Source organism: Molossus molossus, unplaced genomic scaffold, assembly GCF_014108415.1.
Source record: "Molossus molossus isolate mMolMol1 unplaced genomic scaffold, mMolMol1.p scaffold_m16_p_6, whole genome shotgun sequence".
NCBI lineage: Eukaryota > Metazoa > Chordata > Mammalia > Chiroptera > Molossidae > Molossus > Molossus molossus.
In genome coordinates, this window is record NW_023425399.1 from 69,713,980 (window position 1) to 69,733,911 (window position 19,932).

At 38.7% G+C, this 19,932-nt stretch overlaps 1 protein-coding gene across 3 annotated transcripts in view; it reads right to left on the reverse strand.

Annotated features, from left to right (window-relative positions):
• Nucleotides 1-10,832, reverse strand: part of LOC118618154 (myosin regulatory light chain 12B) — a 30,711-nt gene extending 19,879 nt beyond the window's left edge. The window contains exons 1-4 of one of the 3 annotated variants that reach the window (XM_036244125.1): nt 10,701-10,832; nt 5,063-5,261; nt 4,427-4,588; nt 306-452 (exon numbers count right to left, since the gene is read on the reverse strand). In XM_036244125.1, coding sequence (XP_036100018.1) covers nt 306-452; nt 4,427-4,588; nt 5,063-5,246 — 493 coding nt within the window. In that variant the 5' untranslated portion in view covers nt 5,247-5,261; nt 10,701-10,832. Of the gene's footprint in view, nt 1-305; nt 453-4,426; nt 4,589-5,062; nt 5,262-10,700 lie in introns of those variants that run through there. The other 2 variants (XM_036244127.1, XM_036244124.1) reach the window with 2 other exon arrangements.
• Nucleotides 10,833-19,932: the final 9,100 nt, after the last annotated feature.

The window sequence follows — 19,932 nt, forward strand, 5'->3', positions numbered from 1 at the left end:
TTGAGTAACTTTCTCTGAAAAAATATATTGACTCTGTGTAGATTGCAGTTATTGGGGGGGGGGGGCTGGTAAGTTAAATTACCCTATTTTCTATTCTGAAAATGACAAAAAGTCCCATGTCCAGTCTGATTATAGAGAGGCATGTGCCCAAAATGGCTGAGAATAAATACCACAAAGGCAAAAGCTGTAAAGCTAGGGCACGCTATAGGTGCTAAGAGAAAGTCTCAGAAATACCCAAAGTGGCGACAAGGAACACATGGTTGGAATTTGGAGTTCTTTTCAGTCATCTTTATCTTTTGCTCCATGTTTAAGGATGCGCGTGAACTCAATGTAATTGAAATTTCCCTTTTTGTCAATAGGTGCTTCTCTGTACAGCTCATCCACTTCTTCATCCGTAAACCGATCTCCCATTGTTGTAAGCAGCTCTCTCAGGTAATCTTCCTGAATGGTGCCTAAAAAATAAAGAACTGGGGTTCAGAATACATACTACTCTGAGGATTAATTACAAGGAGCATCTACACTCGACTATGCATGTTCTATATGTTACAAACTATATATGCAGAAATACATGAAATATGGGATCTTCTCATGTTTCAGTCAACCTCAGCAGTTGCCTAGAAAATGCCTGGCTGCTTAGTGGGATTAACTTTCTCTGCTCTATCAATCTTCCTCCATCAGCCTCTCCTGATCTCTTGATAACAGAGGCTAAACCTGTGCCTACACAAAAGCAATAAAGTATGATTAAGGAATCTAAGCTTCATAGTTTTTTCAAGTAGTATGAATGATCATACTTATTCTATAAGCAAATAACACTAAAATCAATACCACATTATAAACATCAATAATGTGGGTTTAGTGGAAAGAATACTGGAGTCTTGAGGTCCAGTTTTTTTTCATTCTTTTTTTCTTTATTGACTTTAGAGAGGGAGAGGGAGAGACAGAAACACTGATGAGCGAGAACATCAACTGGCTGCCTCCTGCATGCCCTACACTGGGGATTTGGCCCACAACCTGGGCATGTACCCTGATCAGGAATCAAACTGGCGACCTCTTGGTGCATGGGTCGATGCTCAACCACTGAGCCACACTGGCTGGGCAAGGCCCAGTTTTTTGTTGATTTTTTATTCCTCACCAAGGATATTTTTCTATTTATTATCAGAAAGAGTGAGAGGGAGGGAGAGAGTGAAAGAGAGAAAGAGACAGAGAGAAACATCGATGTGATAGAGCCACATGGACTGGCTGCCTCCCACATGACCCCACTGGGGATGAACCGCAACTGAGATATGTGCCCTTGATCGTAACTCATTGGTCCACGGGCCGACGCTCCAACAACTGCTGCGCCAAACCAGTCAGAGCAAGGTCCAATTAAAAAAAAAAAAAGTTTTTATTGATTTTAGAGAAAGAGGAAAAAAGGGAGTGGGGGGAGAGAAACATATTCATCGGCTGCCTCCTGCATGCCCCCTACCCTGGGAATTAAGCCTGCAACCAGGGCATGTGAACTGGTGACCTCTCGGTGCATGGGACTGAGCCACACCAGCTAGGGTTTGAGGTCTGGTTTTAACAAGCTATGTTATTTCAGGTATTTCACTTGACCTCTGACTTTGTTTTTTCAATATGTAAAATGAGCCTGCGGCCAAAGAGTCACAGGTTCAGTTCCGGTCAAGGGCACATACCTCAGTTATGATTCGGCTCCCGGCTTTGGTCGGGGTCATTCAGGAGGCAACCAGTCAATGTGTCTCTCTCACATGGACATTTCTCTCCCTCTCCCTCCCACTCTACCTGAAGATAAATGGAAAAATATCCTCCAGTGAGGATTAATAAAAAAAAAAAGTAAAATAAGATTTTTTTTTTTTACAAATCTAATGTAGATTTAATTAAAAATATGGCCAGGCCCAGGGTGTGCAAAAATACTGAGTAAATGTTTGAGCATTAATTATGTCACAGTTACCAGGCTAAGCACTGGGGATGTGAGTGGTGAGCCGAAAGTTGTGCTTTCTACTTTCAAATTGTGAAAACAGGTTTCTCATAAAACCTGACTGCACATCAGAATTAGAATCATCCAGAGAGCTTAAAAAGTCCAAAAGCTATCCTTCATTTATTATCTGGCATTGATATTTTTATTTTATTTTATAAATTGATTTTAAAGAGAGACGGGGGCCGAGAGAGAGAGAGTCAAATCTGCCACCTTTTGGTGTATGGAATGATACTCCAACCAACTAGGCCACACCAGCCAGGTATGGAGCATTATTTAAAAAAGGCTCCCCAAGTAACACACATGTGCAATCATAACACTCTAACCAATGGTGATAAATGATCATGTAAGCACAAAGATTTTGAATTTCATAATGTAAAAAAAAGGACATCTTCTTTGACTGGAAAATTAAGCTAAAATATTGATAATATATTTCCTATAAACTTACAAGATCAGTTTACATAGGAAACTAGATTTATGGTTTTTACCCCTAATTCAACCCTAGATTAAAGAAAAAAAAATCCCTGGCCAGATGGTTCAGTTGGTTGGAGTGTTGTCCTGTACACCAAAAGGTTGCAAGTTTGATTCCCAGTCAGGACACACAACAAGGTTGTGGGTTTAATCCCCATTTGGGGCACATACAGGAGGCAACCAATAGAAGTTTCTCCCTCATATTAATATTTCTCTCTCTCCCCACTGCGCTATCTCTAATAAAAAAAAAAAAATCAGTAAACATATCGTCAGGTGAGGATAAAATAAAAATGTACAGCCCTGGCCAGTTTGGTTCAGCAGTTAGAGCATTGGCCCACGGACCAGAGAGTCCTGGGTTTGGTTCCTACTAAAGGCATGTACCTCGGTTGCAGTTTGTCCCCAGCCCCGGTTGGGATCATGTGGGTGGCAACCAGCTGATGTGCCTCTCTCACATCACATTCTCCCCCTTTGCCCCCCGCCCTCCTGCTCTATCTGAAGATAAATGCAAAAAAAAATGTCCTCGGGTGAGGAGAAAAGAAAAAAAAGTACAAAATATCTTAGACTTTCAGCTTGTAGAAATAAATCATCTACAGCCAAGTCATTCAACTATCATATAAACTAATCATCGACTATGTGTAATGGACTGTGGTAGGTGGCAGAAGGGGTTATAAAGATGGGAATATAATCTTTGAAGACACACATCCATTACCCTGGAAGCAGCGAGAGACTGTAATAAGTGGGAATAAATACACAACTTAAATAGAAGGTTAGACCCAGTATGTACCAGAAGAGAGATAAATAAAATTGTTTGGATGTGGAAAGAAGGGAGAGACTTTAAGTTTTCCTACACACAGGAAAAAATAGTATGAAAATGCAGACTAGGCTCTAAAAAGAATATGACCATTGAGAGGAGGCTGAAGAATGGATAAGACATTTTACTCTTTTATGGCACTTTATTCCCCTCCATTAAAAAAATCAAACACCTCATAATAAAAAAAATTCAATCAATACACAAGAGTCCTTAGGAGAAAAAAAAAGTTTTCTACTCTGTCTGCCTCTTCTCCAGCTCTTCCAGAAAACGATATTAAGAGTTTCAAGTTTAAGAGGGAGAAGGTGGTATAATGAGGAAGGCACTGAGGCAGAAATGGTGGAGGTAAGTTAGGACAACAATGCATAGAGAAGCTTGGAAGGAGGTGAAAGACGATACAAGAGTCAAGGGTAGTATACTTGAATAAACCAAAGAGGCCATTTTGTAGGGAGCCTAGGAAGCCAAACTGCAGAGATTATGTTTGGCCTATTTAAACTACTCCAAATAATGCATAACCAAAGGGTGTGCCTTCCTTCTCAAAAAACTTGCCATGTGAGTTGCCCCTTTTCTTTTATATATACTTCTGCCAAAGGATCAGGCATTTCTGTAGTTAACTTTTTTGTTGAGAGTTAACTCTATGCCAGGCAGTATGCTATTATCTGATTCCATTTAATCCTCACAATAATTCTATGAGGTAGGTAATATTATTGCCCATGTTACAAATAAGAAAACAGAGATTTAGATAGTTAAGTAACTTGCCCTAAATCATACAGTTATACAGAATAGGAATATGAAACCAGAGAGTCTGATACCAGATTTAAATAATCTCAGAACTGAGAGGTACCTGATAAACACAGTACTGGTGTCATGGCCTATAGCAATTTACACTTTATCCAAGATTGCACTGGTAAAAGTTATTCATTCAGCACATATTTACTGAGAGCCTCACCCTTGTGGAGTATAAGTTTCCCAAAGAACTTTCAAATACACCCATTAAATTGTAAATCAGGTATTTAAAGGCAGAAGCAGTAAAGTGAGTGATGTCATAGGAGAAGCTTGTCTAAAACAACAACGAAGAAACAACTATAGTATAAACCTGAAGATAGTATGTCATCATATTTCAAGTTATTATATATTTAGTTACCATAACTAAAAAATTAAATCATGGTAATTACCAGTTGCTTCTTCATCAAAGCAAGCAAAAGCATTTCTGATGACATCTTCTGGATCTGTGCCATTTAACTTCTCACCAAACATTGTGAGGAACATGGTGAAATTTATGGGACCTGGTGCCTCATTCATCATGGCATCTAGATATTCATCGGTTGGATTTTTCCCTAAACAAAAAAGAGTGTCATAATTTTGATTACATCACAAAATGCATCAACTATTCATCATAGTAAACATTATGACAAGAAAGATTATCATTTATACAGTTTGTTGCTTGCATTCATGGTAGCAAAACTATTAGGAAAAAAGTCTTCTCAATGAACAGGGCCTGTATTAAGAGAGGAGATTGTATGCTATTCCATTGGGACATCAAAAGGAATAATACTGCTCTCATAATCAAGATCAGTCCTTGCAACACACACACAAACAACTGGCCCCTAGTCCAATCATGAGTTCTGGCCAGAAATCTGCAGGTGGTTCAAGGACCATACTTTGAGAGACACTGCTCTAGATTTTGAATCTTATTTAGTAAACGATAACATCATTAGATTGGCTTCACAGAGCTTTAAGACTAAAGAAATAAACATAAAAGGCATCACAAAAACTACATTTAATATATTAATATTAAAACTGATCATTACCCAGGGAGGCAAGCATATCATGTAAATCTTCCTTGTCAATGAAACCATCTCTATTCTGATCAATCATGTTGAAGGCCTCTTTAAACTCCTGAATCTGTGATTGGTCAAACATGGCGAACACATTGGATGTTGCGCGCTGGGGGCGCTTCTTGGTGGTCTTGGTCTTTGCCCTTTTGCTCGACATGGTGGTAGTTAGATCCTAATTATGAAGGGAAATAAAAGAAGACAAAGAATAATAAAAGGTAAACTAAATCAACCTTCCTGATATATTTAAGCTACTTAGAAATGTGTCTAAAAATTATTCGGCAGGATAGTATCACTTGGCAAAAATAGCTCTCAACTAATTACCATTACTCATAGAACCAAACTACAATGAGAAAAACCAGAATCTTGCTTTGAGCTCACTCATCCTCAGTAGTTGTGACATTTAATCAATAGTCCATCACTAATTTTAAATTCCAAACTATAACCAACATTAATTAAAAGTACAGAGCATATTGACAAGATTGCATGTCCCAGTACTGCTATGTAGCCTAATAAAGGCTGATGACCAAATCTACTGGTTTAGTAGCAATATAGAAACAAGAAACAGTTCTAGTTCTATACCTCAGTGATTTGTAAGTATTGAGGAATACTAATCCATCTTCAACAGGTCTATCCTACAGCCCTAGCCTAAACTAACTATTCCATTCTAAAGTGGACAGAAGTAGGAAGGAGGACTAACTTATGAAACAGGTCTTCGTCTCCTAATCTTTACTGCCAAATATCGTTCTTCCACTTTGACCTACCAATTCTTACTGTACCCTTACTACTGGAAACAAAATAGTCAAGAAAGATATTTGCTGAAAGGCTAACTTAAAAGTACACAAAACTCTGAAGTTAATTAATCTGTAATTAAGTTTTGCTGATATTTCCACTCTACCCAAATCAATTTCTTGCACAGAGCCAACCTAAATCACTTGCAGTGACTAAGTCCTCTATAAAAAAGCAAAGCACAATAGTTTTTAAAGCTAACTTAATTTTTTAAAGTTTGGAAAACATTGTAAGAGATATGGAAACTATCTTTGCTCTCTAGTAATCTAAATTTATCCCTATACAATTTAAGTTAAAAGTAAAAAGAATGTCTAATACCTAAAATGAAAAGGAATTTTCCTTTCAATACTGAATCTTTAAAAAACGATAACATTTTAGTTGGAGTTAAAAATACCATGGTCATCAGATAAATTTTTACCATACCATCCTTCAGAGCTGAGGTGGTGATAGTCTGCAAAACCTCTACTGAGCAAGACTAAGGCACTGTATTGAGTTATATTCTTCCAAGCAGGTCTAAAATAAGCACCACTGATTTCATTCTCTGAACAGGATAACAATTTTAAAGCTTACGTTCTGAAAACAACATTTAGCTATGATGTAGCAAAACACTATGTCCTTGGTCTAAAAATAAGTCTGTGGGTTGCAAAGAATGAAGCACTACCTAGATCTCCAAACTGCAAAGTGACCTCAGAATACAATGCTTTGTGTGAGTTTAAAATTATTTCTTACATTATTTCCTTGATTATACCACATCATCCAGACTAAATTCAATTATGGAAATAGTAAGAAAAGCTCTGCCTTAGTTTCCCAGACCCAGCTAAATCTGTTCTTAGATTTTAGTAGAAAGTTCCAGAGTCACAAATTCCAGTCTATCCAATATAGCACCCCTTGACAATACACTGGAATGTGTTGGTAGGATATACCTTACATGACACAGAAGTTATGTTATATACTCCTCACCAATTTCCAAGTTTCCTTTAATCATCCTTTAGGAGGCTACCTTTCATAATTTAAACCATTCACGAAAGCATTATTTTCATGCTGTAATACCTTTAACGGGCAATAAATTCCATTATTATCTCAACTACACAGAGCTGTAAATTTCCCCTCTAGTCTAAATGTAGTTTTAAAAACTACAAGGAATATGGAGTATTTTATTTCCTCACTCTTAAATGTACTGAAGGACTTAGGGTAAGTGGTTGAGATCCAACTAGTGGCAGATAGTTACCAGTGCAAATCTCTTTATTATTTTAGGCATGCCATGGCATTGCAAACCAAAGCACATGTTTAAAAATAGACTGTTTTGTTTGACAATACTGTCTTCCTCTAATGATGCAGGAATGTCAGTTATTTTAAGACCAAAGAAACTGATGAGAATTACAAGACAAATGGTTGACAACTGATTTTTTTGATCTACAAAATCTCATATTACTACATCTGGTGGGATGGGGGGGCTCTAGGAACCTTCTAAAAATGCTCCGTTTGGGTTATAAAGTAATACACACACACACACACTGACATTGTCAGCACTGACAATGGTCTTACATTGAACTTTTCTTTAGCTCATTCAATATTTAATCATCAACCTTTAATATGATCAGTTAATGACAGTAAATATGTATCAAATGTCCCTAGAGGTGAAAACTATTTAAGAATTAAAAAATATGCCCTGGCTGGTTTGGCTCAGTTGCTGAGCATCGACCATGCTCCAAGAGGTCATCGGTTCGATTCCTAATCAGGGCACATGCCCAGATTGTGGGCCTGATCCCCAGTGTGGGGCACGGAGGAGGTGGCCAACTGATGTTCTCTCTCATCGATGTTTCTCTCTCTCCCTCTCCCTTCCTCTCTCTTTCTAACATCAATAAGGAAAAAACATTGCCCAGCCGGTGCACAAAGAGGTCACCAGTTCTATTCCCGGTCAGGGCACATACCCAGGTTGTGGGCTAGATCTCCAGTGGGGGGGCATGCGGGAATTGGCCAATGTTCTCTCTCATTGATGTTTCTCTCTCTCTCTTGCTCTCCCTTAAAAAAAAATTAATTAATTAATTTTAAAAAAGCCCTATGCCCAGCCGGTGTTAGTGGTTATAGTGGTCAAGGCTTCTGGTTCCATCCCCACCCCAATCAGGGTCATGTGGAAGGCAACCAATCGATGTGTCTCTCTCACACTGATGTTTCTCTCTCCCTCCCTTCCACTCTTATCTAAAAAATCAATGGAAAAATATAAAAATATCTTTGGGTGAGGATTAACAATAACAACAACAAAAAGAAATATAAAGCAAAATATTATACTCCTATATTTAAGGAGCATAAAATATTGTTGGGGAGGCAACTATAAAGAAATAAGATGATTGGTTCAATTTATGAAATGAGTCACATAGTTTTCATTCCAGAAGTATGACTCTCAAGTTAAAACAATGTGTGACAACACTGAAAAATAACTCAAAGGTGGTACATGATTATCAAATACTGAGTTCAGAAAAGATCTTTGTTTCTAAAAGATTCAGAGGGTGGGATAAAAAGACCCTGAAAAATTCTGTTCCATTTAGAAGCTACAAGACATCATTAAAATTAAGAGAGTCAGAGGTTAGTCTAAATTCTACCAAAAATTGGTAGTGTAACACTGGGCAAGTTACTACCTTTTCAAGGAAGTTGTAGTCTGTTCTATGTGTTTATTTCCCACTAGAAACCTGCATCCTTTCAGGGATAGGGAATTTAGCTTCACAGTCAGTTGTTCCAAAACAAGTAAAGTGTAGTTTTTTTCCGACCAAACGAAAAGTATGGGGTGGAGTAAACACTGGTGGAGAGGAAGCCTAATCAGGAACAGTGCTATGATCCCAAGGAGCAAATTACTTAGGATATTGTCATTTATACTCCTTGCTAATACTGGTTTTCTGTCCCATTTTAACTTTCCCCAAACAATTAAGACTAACTGTCTTTACTTAACAAGACCTCAGCAAATGCAGAACTCCCATAGAAATTCAGAAATCTGAGGTAAAATGAAAATAATTCATACAGCAATTAAGTATTCTTTATTTAGGGTGGGAAAACTGCCATGTAGGCACCTGAGATTTCCAAATTATGAGGATGCTCACTCATTCTAGAGTCTAGAGTCTACTTTTCAAGCATTTAATGGAAGATCTTTGGTGTGAAGGGATATGTGTTGTATGAAACTAAAGACAGGGTGATTTGCAGAGCAGGCTTCTATGTAATACACAAAGATTTCAGATGCCAGAGAAAGTGAATGGAACAGTCAACAAAAGTCAAGGAGGTTCAGTTTACAGATCTAAAGGAGTATGATCTTGTTTTAAATCAAAGGACTTGCCAATGACTTTGTGGTTTTATTTACTTTTGCTTAATTAAATAGAAATAAAACCATTTAGAGTTATGACAAAAGGAGAAATACATGTAAGGAAGATTGACTAGCAATGGAAGGAGAAGTGAAAAATAATTATCCTCAAAGAGGACTTCCCCACACACCAAGGGCAACCAGAAGATTCTGCAGAATCTCTAGATACTATGGTTTCATTTATAAAATGAGATTAATCCATACTATTATTACATTAGGTTACACTAAGTAGAGTCCTAGAGTCCAACACCTTTAAAGTGGTAATAAATGTAAAATAATCTAGAGATTTTTTCTATAAAACTACCATTCAAATTGACAGTACTGTGGAAGATGTGATACATTCTTTAAGGAAATCTCCCATTTTAGGAAACACTTCCTAGTATTTGGTCAGATTCTCAAATCCAGACCAAATCATTTAATCAGTGCACTTTTTTCAAGCTAGGTATATGGAATTTTTTGGTGCCAACCAGTTTTTAAAAGTACATTTTCAGGTTGGTGTTTCCATTCTAACTAAACCCAAGTTTTCAATTCCTGTGCAAACTTCCGGTTGACCGTATGGTTAGTTTTCTTAAGACTGCCACACCCAAAAAGTTCTTAGCACTTGACAAAGACAATTAATTGTAAGGGTTCCCTTGCCAGTAAATCCTCACATTGGAAAATAAAATGTTTTTCTTGGTTACGTTTTATCAAAGCTTTCCAGAACATGAACCAAATTATAGCAATTTAAGAAACACTCACTTTCTTCACCTTTGGATATAATTTTTTGTGCACTTAAGTTAAAATCTCAACTGAGTGCATATTTCTGTTCCAATGTTCTGTAAAGAACTGACATGCATTTTCATATGCTCGACTACTTTAAAAGCGAACACTGGCAAACTGACTTAGTCCAAAGTCTCCACCCAAAAGGAACGGTGTTATATTTTGGAGTTTTTCCTCAAGCCACAAAGTAAACCAAAACCCCTTTTGTCCAAATATTCTTCTTTTAAAAAAAAAAATTTTTTTTAAAAGAAAGTTCTAATTACAGAAGTGGATACTGAGCTGAGGAAGCTAATTTGTGGTTAAGTCTCCTACTAAACGTAGCTCCACAGCTGCTGCGACAACAGCTGCAGCAGTGGGGCGGGGCCAGGACACCGGGATACGGTTTTTGCGCAAATTCTCTTGAATCGGGCAAGTTTACGTTAGAAACTAAATATAGTCCCGGGGTCAAGAGCTGGGAAGCTTGGGTTTCGCGGACCCGGCTATGGCTCAAGTTCGCGGCGCTAGCAAGCTAAGCCACACTTCCCAAGCTAGGTGAAGGAGCCAAGTTCGCGTCTGGGCCACTTCGACCGCGGCTTTCGATCCCGGTGCCGGCCCTTCGGCTCGAAAGCAGGGAACCAGCGGCTAGTCCACCTGCCCAGGTGCGCCGCTGCCCTGCCAGCCGCCCCCCGGAGACGGGTCCGCGGGATGGGCCCCACCTGCCGGACCGCGAGCACCACTCACCCTGCACTGCCGCGAGAATCCGAGCGCTTCAGTGACGCTTCTCGCTGCCCTCGTTGCCGCTATCACCACCCTTCTCCACCCAGAGCCGCTAAAACCCAACACTTCCGGCCTCCCCTTCGAAAACCGGAAAAGAGCCTAGTCACCATTCTCCGCCACCAGACTGGGCCTGACTTAATGGAAAGGCGACGGGGGGCGCTGTTGCCAATACGCTCAAAGGGCGCAATGTTGACTGAGTGCACGGGAAGGAATATAAAGCAGCGATTTAGAACATATAGCAGTGTGCGGTGATTTCGTTGGGTCTGATGTCCGAGTTTTTGTGTTTTTTGTATCCATTCTTGTATGTATTTCTTTCTTCCCCTTTTCCTGTGAGCAGATGGTTGGGTCTATCCTGTAGGTTTGCCTCTCCGCACATACCAGGGCACGGCCAGGGGCGGGGCTCGTCTGTCCAAGTCCTTGTAAGGAAAATCGCCGAGAGTGCCGCGCGGGCCACGTGACTGGCCTTCCCGGGTCGCCCGGCGTCGGGGATTGCCGCGGGCGGTCCTGCGCCTGCGCGGGGGGCTCTCTTAAGAGACTGGGACCTTGTCGGTCCCACAGATGCGCGTAACCCGGTAGGAGGCAGTTGTACGAGCTATTTGATCTCTGTGTACCGTGTTATTTTATGAAGAGTCCCACCTCTTACACACGGGAGCAAATTTGTGAAGTCTCGAGGACCCTCAGCCAAGCGGCCACTATCTTTGGCACATACGGATTTCATGAGGTCAAGTGGCTGAAGACTTCTGTTCTCTCAAAAAGTTTGGTGTTACTTTTCCTACCCGAGGAACCCCTCTGAGCCCGATTAACAAGGAGAGCTTGACTGGATCTGACCAAGACAGGCGACCAGCAACAAGAGTTGACTAAATCTCCCCTCCACCTCTCATATGGTTCAGATTTGTGGCTTGTTGAAAATAGGAATAAAAAGTTGGGCCTATTTTTTCTCAGCTCTCCTTGCTTAGGACAGATTCTAATAATGAAATAAGGGAAAAGAAGGAAAAAGCGTTCCCCGATTCTTTTTCCGTCGAAAGTCTGGTCACCTCAGATCTCTGACCTCATCCAAGAAAGAAACGAATGGAATTTGACAATATTCGAATCATCATACCAGCACTAAGTTTTGGTGCCTAGTTTGGCTCCTGTGCTAGAACAGTTCTGAAGTTTGGGTTGCCCCATGATCCTAGCCTTCAAAGCTGCTCTCACTTGAATCACCCTGCTGAAAAGAAAGGTAAAAGCTGCAGAATAATATACTGTAAATATTAAGCTACACTTTCAAGGACCTCAGGAGCATTTCATCTGTTAGCCAATAATATATTTAAAGTTAACTGAGTGTTAAAGTCGATGAAAAATAAACTACTGCCCCAATTATATAGTGTGACTGAAACAAAGATGATTAATTACCTAAACTGCCCTGATAGTAAAAATCACTTGGAGTACTAGTTAAAAATACAAATTATTCAACCCACTGAATCAGAACCTTCTAGGTCCAAGGAAGTCATCAGTTTAACAGTGGTCCTAAGTAACATCACAAAAGGTGGGGAGCACAGAACTAGATGGCTTACGGCCTAAGGCTTAGGCAGTGACAACTCAGATTCCAGATACCTGAGTGGTGGGAGACTTCAATTTGTTCTTGGAGTTTGTCTTGGGCAGTGGTGAGAGCACCCTAGTTTAAGCACCCTGCAGTGCACACATACCTCCACTGAGTGGTGGCCTGCCACCACAGAAAGCTCAAGACTTCCAAAACTTGCCTTCAGAAAGAAAACTTGAACCCATAGTTTAGTTTCCTTCTCAGCTCCAAAGCAAGCAGAAACTTTTTTTTTCTTCTGTAGTGTCCCAGAATTGCCTTGTCTTCCTTCTTCCATTCAATGAACAGGTAAACAGTGACTGCATTGCCAAAGCACTGTGGTGGATGCTGTGGTTTATGCCTCTTGAAATAGAACATCATTGCTACCTCTTGGTTGGAGAAAGAGGGAGTAGAAAGGATCACAAAGACACAGGGGCTGTCAGGGAATAATTGTGGAACAAATCATTACAGTACAATTAAGTAAGGCCTATAGAAGGAGCACACAGGAGGAAATAAACCTGTCTGAAGACTTGTGGAAAGTGTCCCCCAGAGGAGTATCGAAGAGCTGATTCTAGAAGTCAGTGGGGAAAGAGAGCAGCTTGCTTGATTGTCTGAAGGTGATCAGGAGGCAAATATTTTTAAATACCCCCAAATAAAATTAATACCTAAAACAAAAATTATGGTTTAGGCTTACTTCAACACATTTTTTAGTTCCCTCATCTGAAAAAAGGACAAAGTAGTAATACCCACTGTATTCAACCATTGTGAGGATTAAGTGAGACAGTCCGTTTAATTTCTTAGTGACAAATCGTCTTTGGTTGTGTTAAGGCATTACAATTTGGAGTTTGTGGAGCAGTTAACCTACCTTGACTAATTACTATACCAATGCTTTGTCTACTCTACTGGAGGAAACAGGCTGAATGGTTACACTTTACATTAGTTTCCACAGACCTCAAGTGGGCCCTTGATACTACCTTGATGCTCATGACATTTCTCTAGTCCTTTTATGCTCCTGCTCTCTTAGATGTCAGTTTTGTAATTTTTATATCTTCTTACATCCCCAACACCTCACATTCTTGTTCTCAGTCTTTGCCTTTGTTTCTAAGTCACTGAGAAAAAAATAACTCCTACAAGCTCCCACCACCACATCTATGCACCAGCCAGCAACTATTCCCGTATGTTCTCTTTACCCTCCTTTCCTGTTAAATAAAGAGGAAGCCTTCTTGCTTCTATGGAAAGCTAATCCTTCATTTGCTTTCACGTCACTCCAATGATTCTGTCCTCTTCTGCATCATTAAGTTCTCTCTTTCTCTCTCTCTCCCCCCCTTCCTCTTCCTCTGATTATTCTCATCAACTAGTATACTGTAATGTGTCCCATATGTGGCAGCCAGAATCACAGTTCCCCAGAGATGTCGACATCCAAATCTCCAGAACCTGTGAATATGTTTGGTTATATGGCAAAAGAGAATTAAAGTTGCTAATGAGCTGATCTTAAAATAGGAAGGTTATCCTGTGTTATCCCAGTGGACTCAATGTAATCACAAGGGACTTTAAATGTAGAAGAGGGAGGCAGAATAAGACACTCAGGGAAAGTATAAATGTGAGAATGGTCAGAGTGATATAATGTTACTGACTTTAAAGACCGAGGAAAGGGGACATGAGCCAAGGAATGTGGGTGACCTGTAGAAGCTGGAAAAGGCAAGAAAGTGGATTCTTCCCTAGAGCCTCTAGAAAGGAATACAGTCTTGCTGACACCTTGATATTTTGCTCAGTGAGACCCAGGTTGGACCTACCAAATTGTTAGATAATTAAGTTGTGTTGTTTTAAGCCACTAAATTTGTGGTAAATTGGTTACAGCAGCAATAGAAAACTAATATAGACAAAAACAACAACCAAAAAACCCTCTTCCTGATACACTTTTCCTTCAGCTATTGTACGATTTCTTCATTCCTCTTAGACTCCTCAAAAGAGTCACCTATACTCACTGGCTCCAACTCTCTCTTAAGCCCTTATTTATGACTTTTTTCCCAACCACTCCACAAAACGTGGGCTTATCAAGGACACCAATGACCTTGATGTGTGGCTCAGTGGTTGAGCATTGACCCATGCACCAAGAGGTCGCTTGTTCGATTCCCAGTCGGGGCATGTGCCCGGGGTTGTGAGCCCAATCCCCAGTTGGGGGCACGCAGGAGGTGGCCTATCGATGTTCTCTCTCATTGATGTTTCTCTCTCTCTCTCTCTCCCTCTCCCTTTCTCTCTAAAAAAATCAATAAAGAAAAATTATACTTTCATTATTCATCTTTCACCTCCAGCATTCTCCTCACTTGCTTCATTATTTCCATTGCATTTATTATCTATGATACATTATATACTTTACTTATTTATTTTGTTTACTGCCTATATCCCCAACTAAGTTCCATGAATAGGGTTTTTTTGGCCTGCTTTGTTTGTTTTTGTTTTTGATCCTCACCCGAGGACATTTTTCCATTTTTTGTTCAGATAGAATGGGAGGGAGGGAGAGAGAGAAACATCGACGTGAAAGGGACACATTAAGTGGTTGCCACCTGCACGACCCAAACTGCAACTGAGGTACGTGCCCTTAGTGGGAACCGAATCCGGGTCTCTCTGGACCACAGGCCGACACTCTAACCGCTGAACCAAACCGGCCAGGCCTGCTTTGTTTACTGAAATATCCCCAAAACCCAGAAAAGTAATTATCACATTATAGGCACACAATAAATAAAAATGCATATTGAAAGTATGAGAAGCTAGAAGGCAGAGTATGAAGGGGAAAATGATATAAATATGATGCCAAAGGGATGCACAGAGACCATATTCTAAATAGCCTCTACACCATTTTCTGAAGGTCAGTGGAATACCACTGATCTGTCTTGAGTATAGAATAAAAAATTAAAAATTTTTTCTTTTTTTAAAATTAAATTTATTGGGGTGACATTGGTTAATAGGATTATATAGGTTTCAGCTGTAGATTGCTATGATACAAAATCTGTATATTGCACTGTGTGCCCACCACCCAAAGTGAAAGCTTCAGTCACCATATATTAGCCTCCCTTCACCCTGATCCCCTTCCCTCTGACAACCACCACACTACTGTTTGTGTCTATGAGTTTCAGTTTTATAGTCCACATATGAGTAAAATCATATGGTTCTTAGCCTTTTCTGACTGGCTTATTTCACTCAGCATAATATTCTCAAGATCCATTCATGTTTTCGCAAATGACAGTGTTTTGTCTTTTCTTATGGCTGAGTAGTATTCCATTATGTATGTGCACCACATCTTCTTTATCCAGTCCTCTATCATAGAACACTTTAGTTGTCTCCATGTTTTGGCCACCGAAAGTAAAGCTACAGTGAACATAGGGGTGCATATATCTTTGCAAATACACGTTTTCAAGTTTTTTGGGTATATACTCAGGATAGGGATTGCTAGGTCATATGGTAGATCTATTCTTAATCTTTTGAGGAATTGCCAGACTGTTTTCCATAGTGTCTGTACATTTCTACCAGCAGTGAATGAGGGCTTCCTTTTCTCCACAACCTCTCCAACACTTGTTATTACTTGTTTGTTGATAATGGCCCTTCTAACGAGTGTGAGGTGGTATCTCATTGTAGTTTTGATTTGCATTTCCCTAATTGCTAGTGAGGTTGAACATCTTTTCATATATCTGTTGGCCACTAGTATATCTTCTTAGGAGAAATGTCTGTTCAGGTCCTTTGCCCATTTTTTATTTGGGTTGTTTGGTGTTGAGTTTTTTTTTTTTTTTTTCTTTTTTTTAAATTTATTTTTTTGTTACAAATATTTCACCTTTTTTACCCCATTGGCACCCCCCTCCCCACCCCACCCCTACCCCATTCCCGGCTTAGTTGTCCATGTCCATTGGTCATGCATACATGCATATAAGTTCTGTGGTTTATCTCTTCCCATCCCCCCCCCCCCCTCTTCTGAGGGATGTCAGTCTGTGCCCTACTTCCATGTTTCTGGGTCTACTGTATTCCTCAGACTGTTATGTTCATTATATTCCATATATAAGTGAGATCATGTGGTATTTGTCTTTTTCTGCTTGGCTTATTTCACTTAGGATAATACTTTCCAGGTCCCTCCATGTCGTCTCAAAGGATAAGAGATCTTTCTTTCTTACCGCTGCATAGTACTCCATTGTGTATATGTACCACTGCTTTTTTATACATTCGTCTACTAATGGACACTTGGGCTGTTTCCAGATCTTAGCTATTGTAAATAGTGCTGCTATGAACATGGGGGTACAATTCTTCCTGATTGGTGTTTCAGGCTTCTTAGGGTATATTCCTAGAAGTGGGATCACTGGGTCAAATGGAAGTTCAATTTTTAATTTTTTGAGGTAACACCATATTGTTTTCCATAGTGGCTGCACCAGTCTGCATTCCCAACAGCAGTGTATTAGAGTCCCCTTTTCTCCACACCCTCACCAATACTTGTTGTTTGATGATTTGTTGATGGCGGCCATTCTGACAGGTGTGAGGTGATACCTCATTGTTGTTTTAATTTGCATCTCTCTGATGATTAGTGATGTTTAGCATTTCTTCATATGTCTCTTGGCCATTTGTATGTCCTGTTTGGAGAGGTGTCTATTCAGCTCCTCTGCCCATTTTTTAATTGGGTTCTTTGTCTTCCTTTTGTGGAGTTGTATGAGCACTCTATATATATTGGAAATTAACCCCTTATCTGATACATCATTGGCAATGATGTTCTCCCATACAGTGGGTTGCCTTTCCATTTTGATGATTGTTTCCTTTGCTGTGCAGAAGCTTTTTAGTTTGATGTAGTCCCATGTGTTCATTTTTTCCTTTGTTTCTGTTGCCTTAGGTGATGTATCAGTGAAAATTCTGCTCCATATGATGTCTGAAATTTTGTTGCCTACACTTTCTTCTAGAATTTTTATGGATTCACGGGTCACATTTAAGTCTTTTATCCATTTTGAGTTTATTTTTGTGTATGGTGTAAGTTGATGGTCTAGTTTCATTTTTTTGCATGTAGCTGTCCAATTTTCCCAACACCTTTATTAAAGAGGCTGTCTTTACTCCACTGTATGCTCTTGCCACCTTTGTCAAATATTAATTGAGCGTATTGCCTTGGGTCCATTTCTGGGTTTTCAGTTCTGTCCCACTGGTCTATATGCCTGTTCTTGTTCCAGTACCAGGCTGTTTTGGTTACCGTCACTTTGTAGTATAACCTGATATCTGGTATTGTGATCCCACCTACTTTGTCCTTCTTTTTCAAGATTGCTGTGGCTATTCGGGGTCTTTTTTGGTGTTGAGTTTTGTGAGTTATGTATTTTGGATATTAAACCTTTGTTGGAGCTATTGTTTGCAAATATTTTATCCCATTTGGTCAGCAGCCTCTTTGTTTTATTGTTGCTTTCTTTTGCTGTGCAAATTTTTAGTTTGATATAGTCCCATTCATTTATTTTTGCCTTTACTTCCCTTGCCTTTGGGATCATGTTCATAAAATGTTTTCTACGACCAAGGTCCATAAGTTTAGTACCTATGTTTTCATCTATGTAGTTTATTATTTCAGATCTTATATTTAGGTCTTTGATACATTTTGAATTAGTTTTTGTACATTGGGACAAATGGTAATCTAGTTTTATTCTTTTGCATGTGACTTTCTAATTTTCCCAGCACCATTTACTGAAGAGGATTTCTTTACTCCATTGTGTATTTCTGGCTTCTTTGTTGAAAATTATCTGCCCATATACATGTGATTTTATATCTGGGCTCTCAATTCTGTTCCATTGATTTGTGTGTCAGTTTTTCTGCCAATACCATGCCGTTTGATTATCGTAGCTCTGTAGTAAAATTTTCTCAGGATTGCTTTGGCTATTTGGGATCTTTTGTGGTTCCATACAAATATGATTAGTTTTTGTTCTAATTCTTTAAAAAATGACATTGGGATTTTGATGGGGATTGCATTAAATATATATATATTGTTTTGGGTAATGTGGCCATTTTAACTATGTTGATTCTTCTAATCCATGAACATGGAATATTTTTCCATTTTGTTATGTCTTCTTCAATCTCTTTTAATAATGCTTTGTAGTTTTCAGTATATAGGTTTTTCAAGTCCTTTGTTAAGTTTATTCCTAGGTATTTTATTATTTTTGGTTGCAATTGCAAAAGTAATAGGTTTTTTCATTTCTTTTCTGAAGTTTTGTTGTTAGTTTACAGCAATGCAGTGGATTTTTTTATACGTTGATTTTTGTATCCTGGAACTGTACTGTATTTGTTTATTGTTTTCAATAGTTTCTATTGGAGTTTTTGGGGTTCTATGTACAGAATCATGTTGTTTGCAAAAAGTGATACTTTTACTTTTTCCTTCCCAATTTAGATGCCTTTTATTTCTTTCTCTTTCCTTATTGCTCTGGCTAGGACTTCCAGATCTATGTTAAATAATAGTGGCGAGAATGGGCATCCTTGTCTTGTTCCTGTTTTAGAGAAATCATTTTTAGTTTTTCACCATTGAGTATAATATTTGTTGAGGGTTTGTCATATCATAAATGAATGTCACATTTTATCAAATGCTATTTCTGCATCTGTTGATAGGATCATGTGATTTTTATCCTTTCTTTTGTTAATGTGGTGCATTACATTGATTGATTTGCATATGTTGAACCATCCTTGTGCCTCTGGAATGAACCCCACTGGATCATGATGTATTATTTTTCTGATGGATTTCTGTTGTTTTTGATTTGCTAGTATTTTGTTGAGAATTTTTGCATCTATATTCAGCAGAGATATTGGTCTGTAGTTTTCTTTTTTGTGTGTTATTCTTGCCAGGTATTGGTATCAAGGTTATGCTGGCCTCATAAGATGTGTAAGGAAGTATTGCCTCTTCAATTTTTTGGAAGAGTTTGAGAAGGATAGGTTTTAAATCTTCTTTGAACATTTGGAAGAATTCACTGGTGAAGTCATCTGGTCCAGGACTTTTATTTTTTGGAAGGAGGTTTTTGATGGTTGTTTCAATTTCCTCACTGCTGATCAGTCTATTTAGATTTCCAATTCATAGTGATTTAGTCTAGGAAGGTTATATATTTCTAGGAACTTATTTATTTCTTCTAGGTTATTGAATTTGGTGCATATAGTCTTTCATAGTATTCATAGTAATACTATGTAAGATCCTTTGTATATCTGTGATGTCTGTATTGACTTCTCTTTCATTTCTGATTTTGTTTTGGTTATATGGGTCTTTTCTCTTTTCTCTTTTTTCCTTAGCGCATTTAACCAGGAAGTTGTTAATTTTATTAATCTTTTCAAAGAATAAGCTCATTGTTGTATTAATTTTTGTACAGTCTTTTTGTTCTCTATGTCATTCAATTCTGCTTGAATTTTTATTATTTATTTTCTTTTGCTGACTTTGGGTTGCTTTTGTTCTTTTTTTTTTCTTGTACTTTAAAATGTAGTGTTAAGTTGCTTACTTGGTATTTCTCTTGTTTCTTGAGATAGGCATGTAATGATATAAACTTCCCTCTTGTTACTGCTTTCACTTCATTCCAGAGGTTTTGATATGTTGTAGTCATTCTCATTCGTCTCTCTCTATCTTTTGGACTCACTTTTTACTTTTTCTTTGATCCTGTCATTTTTTTT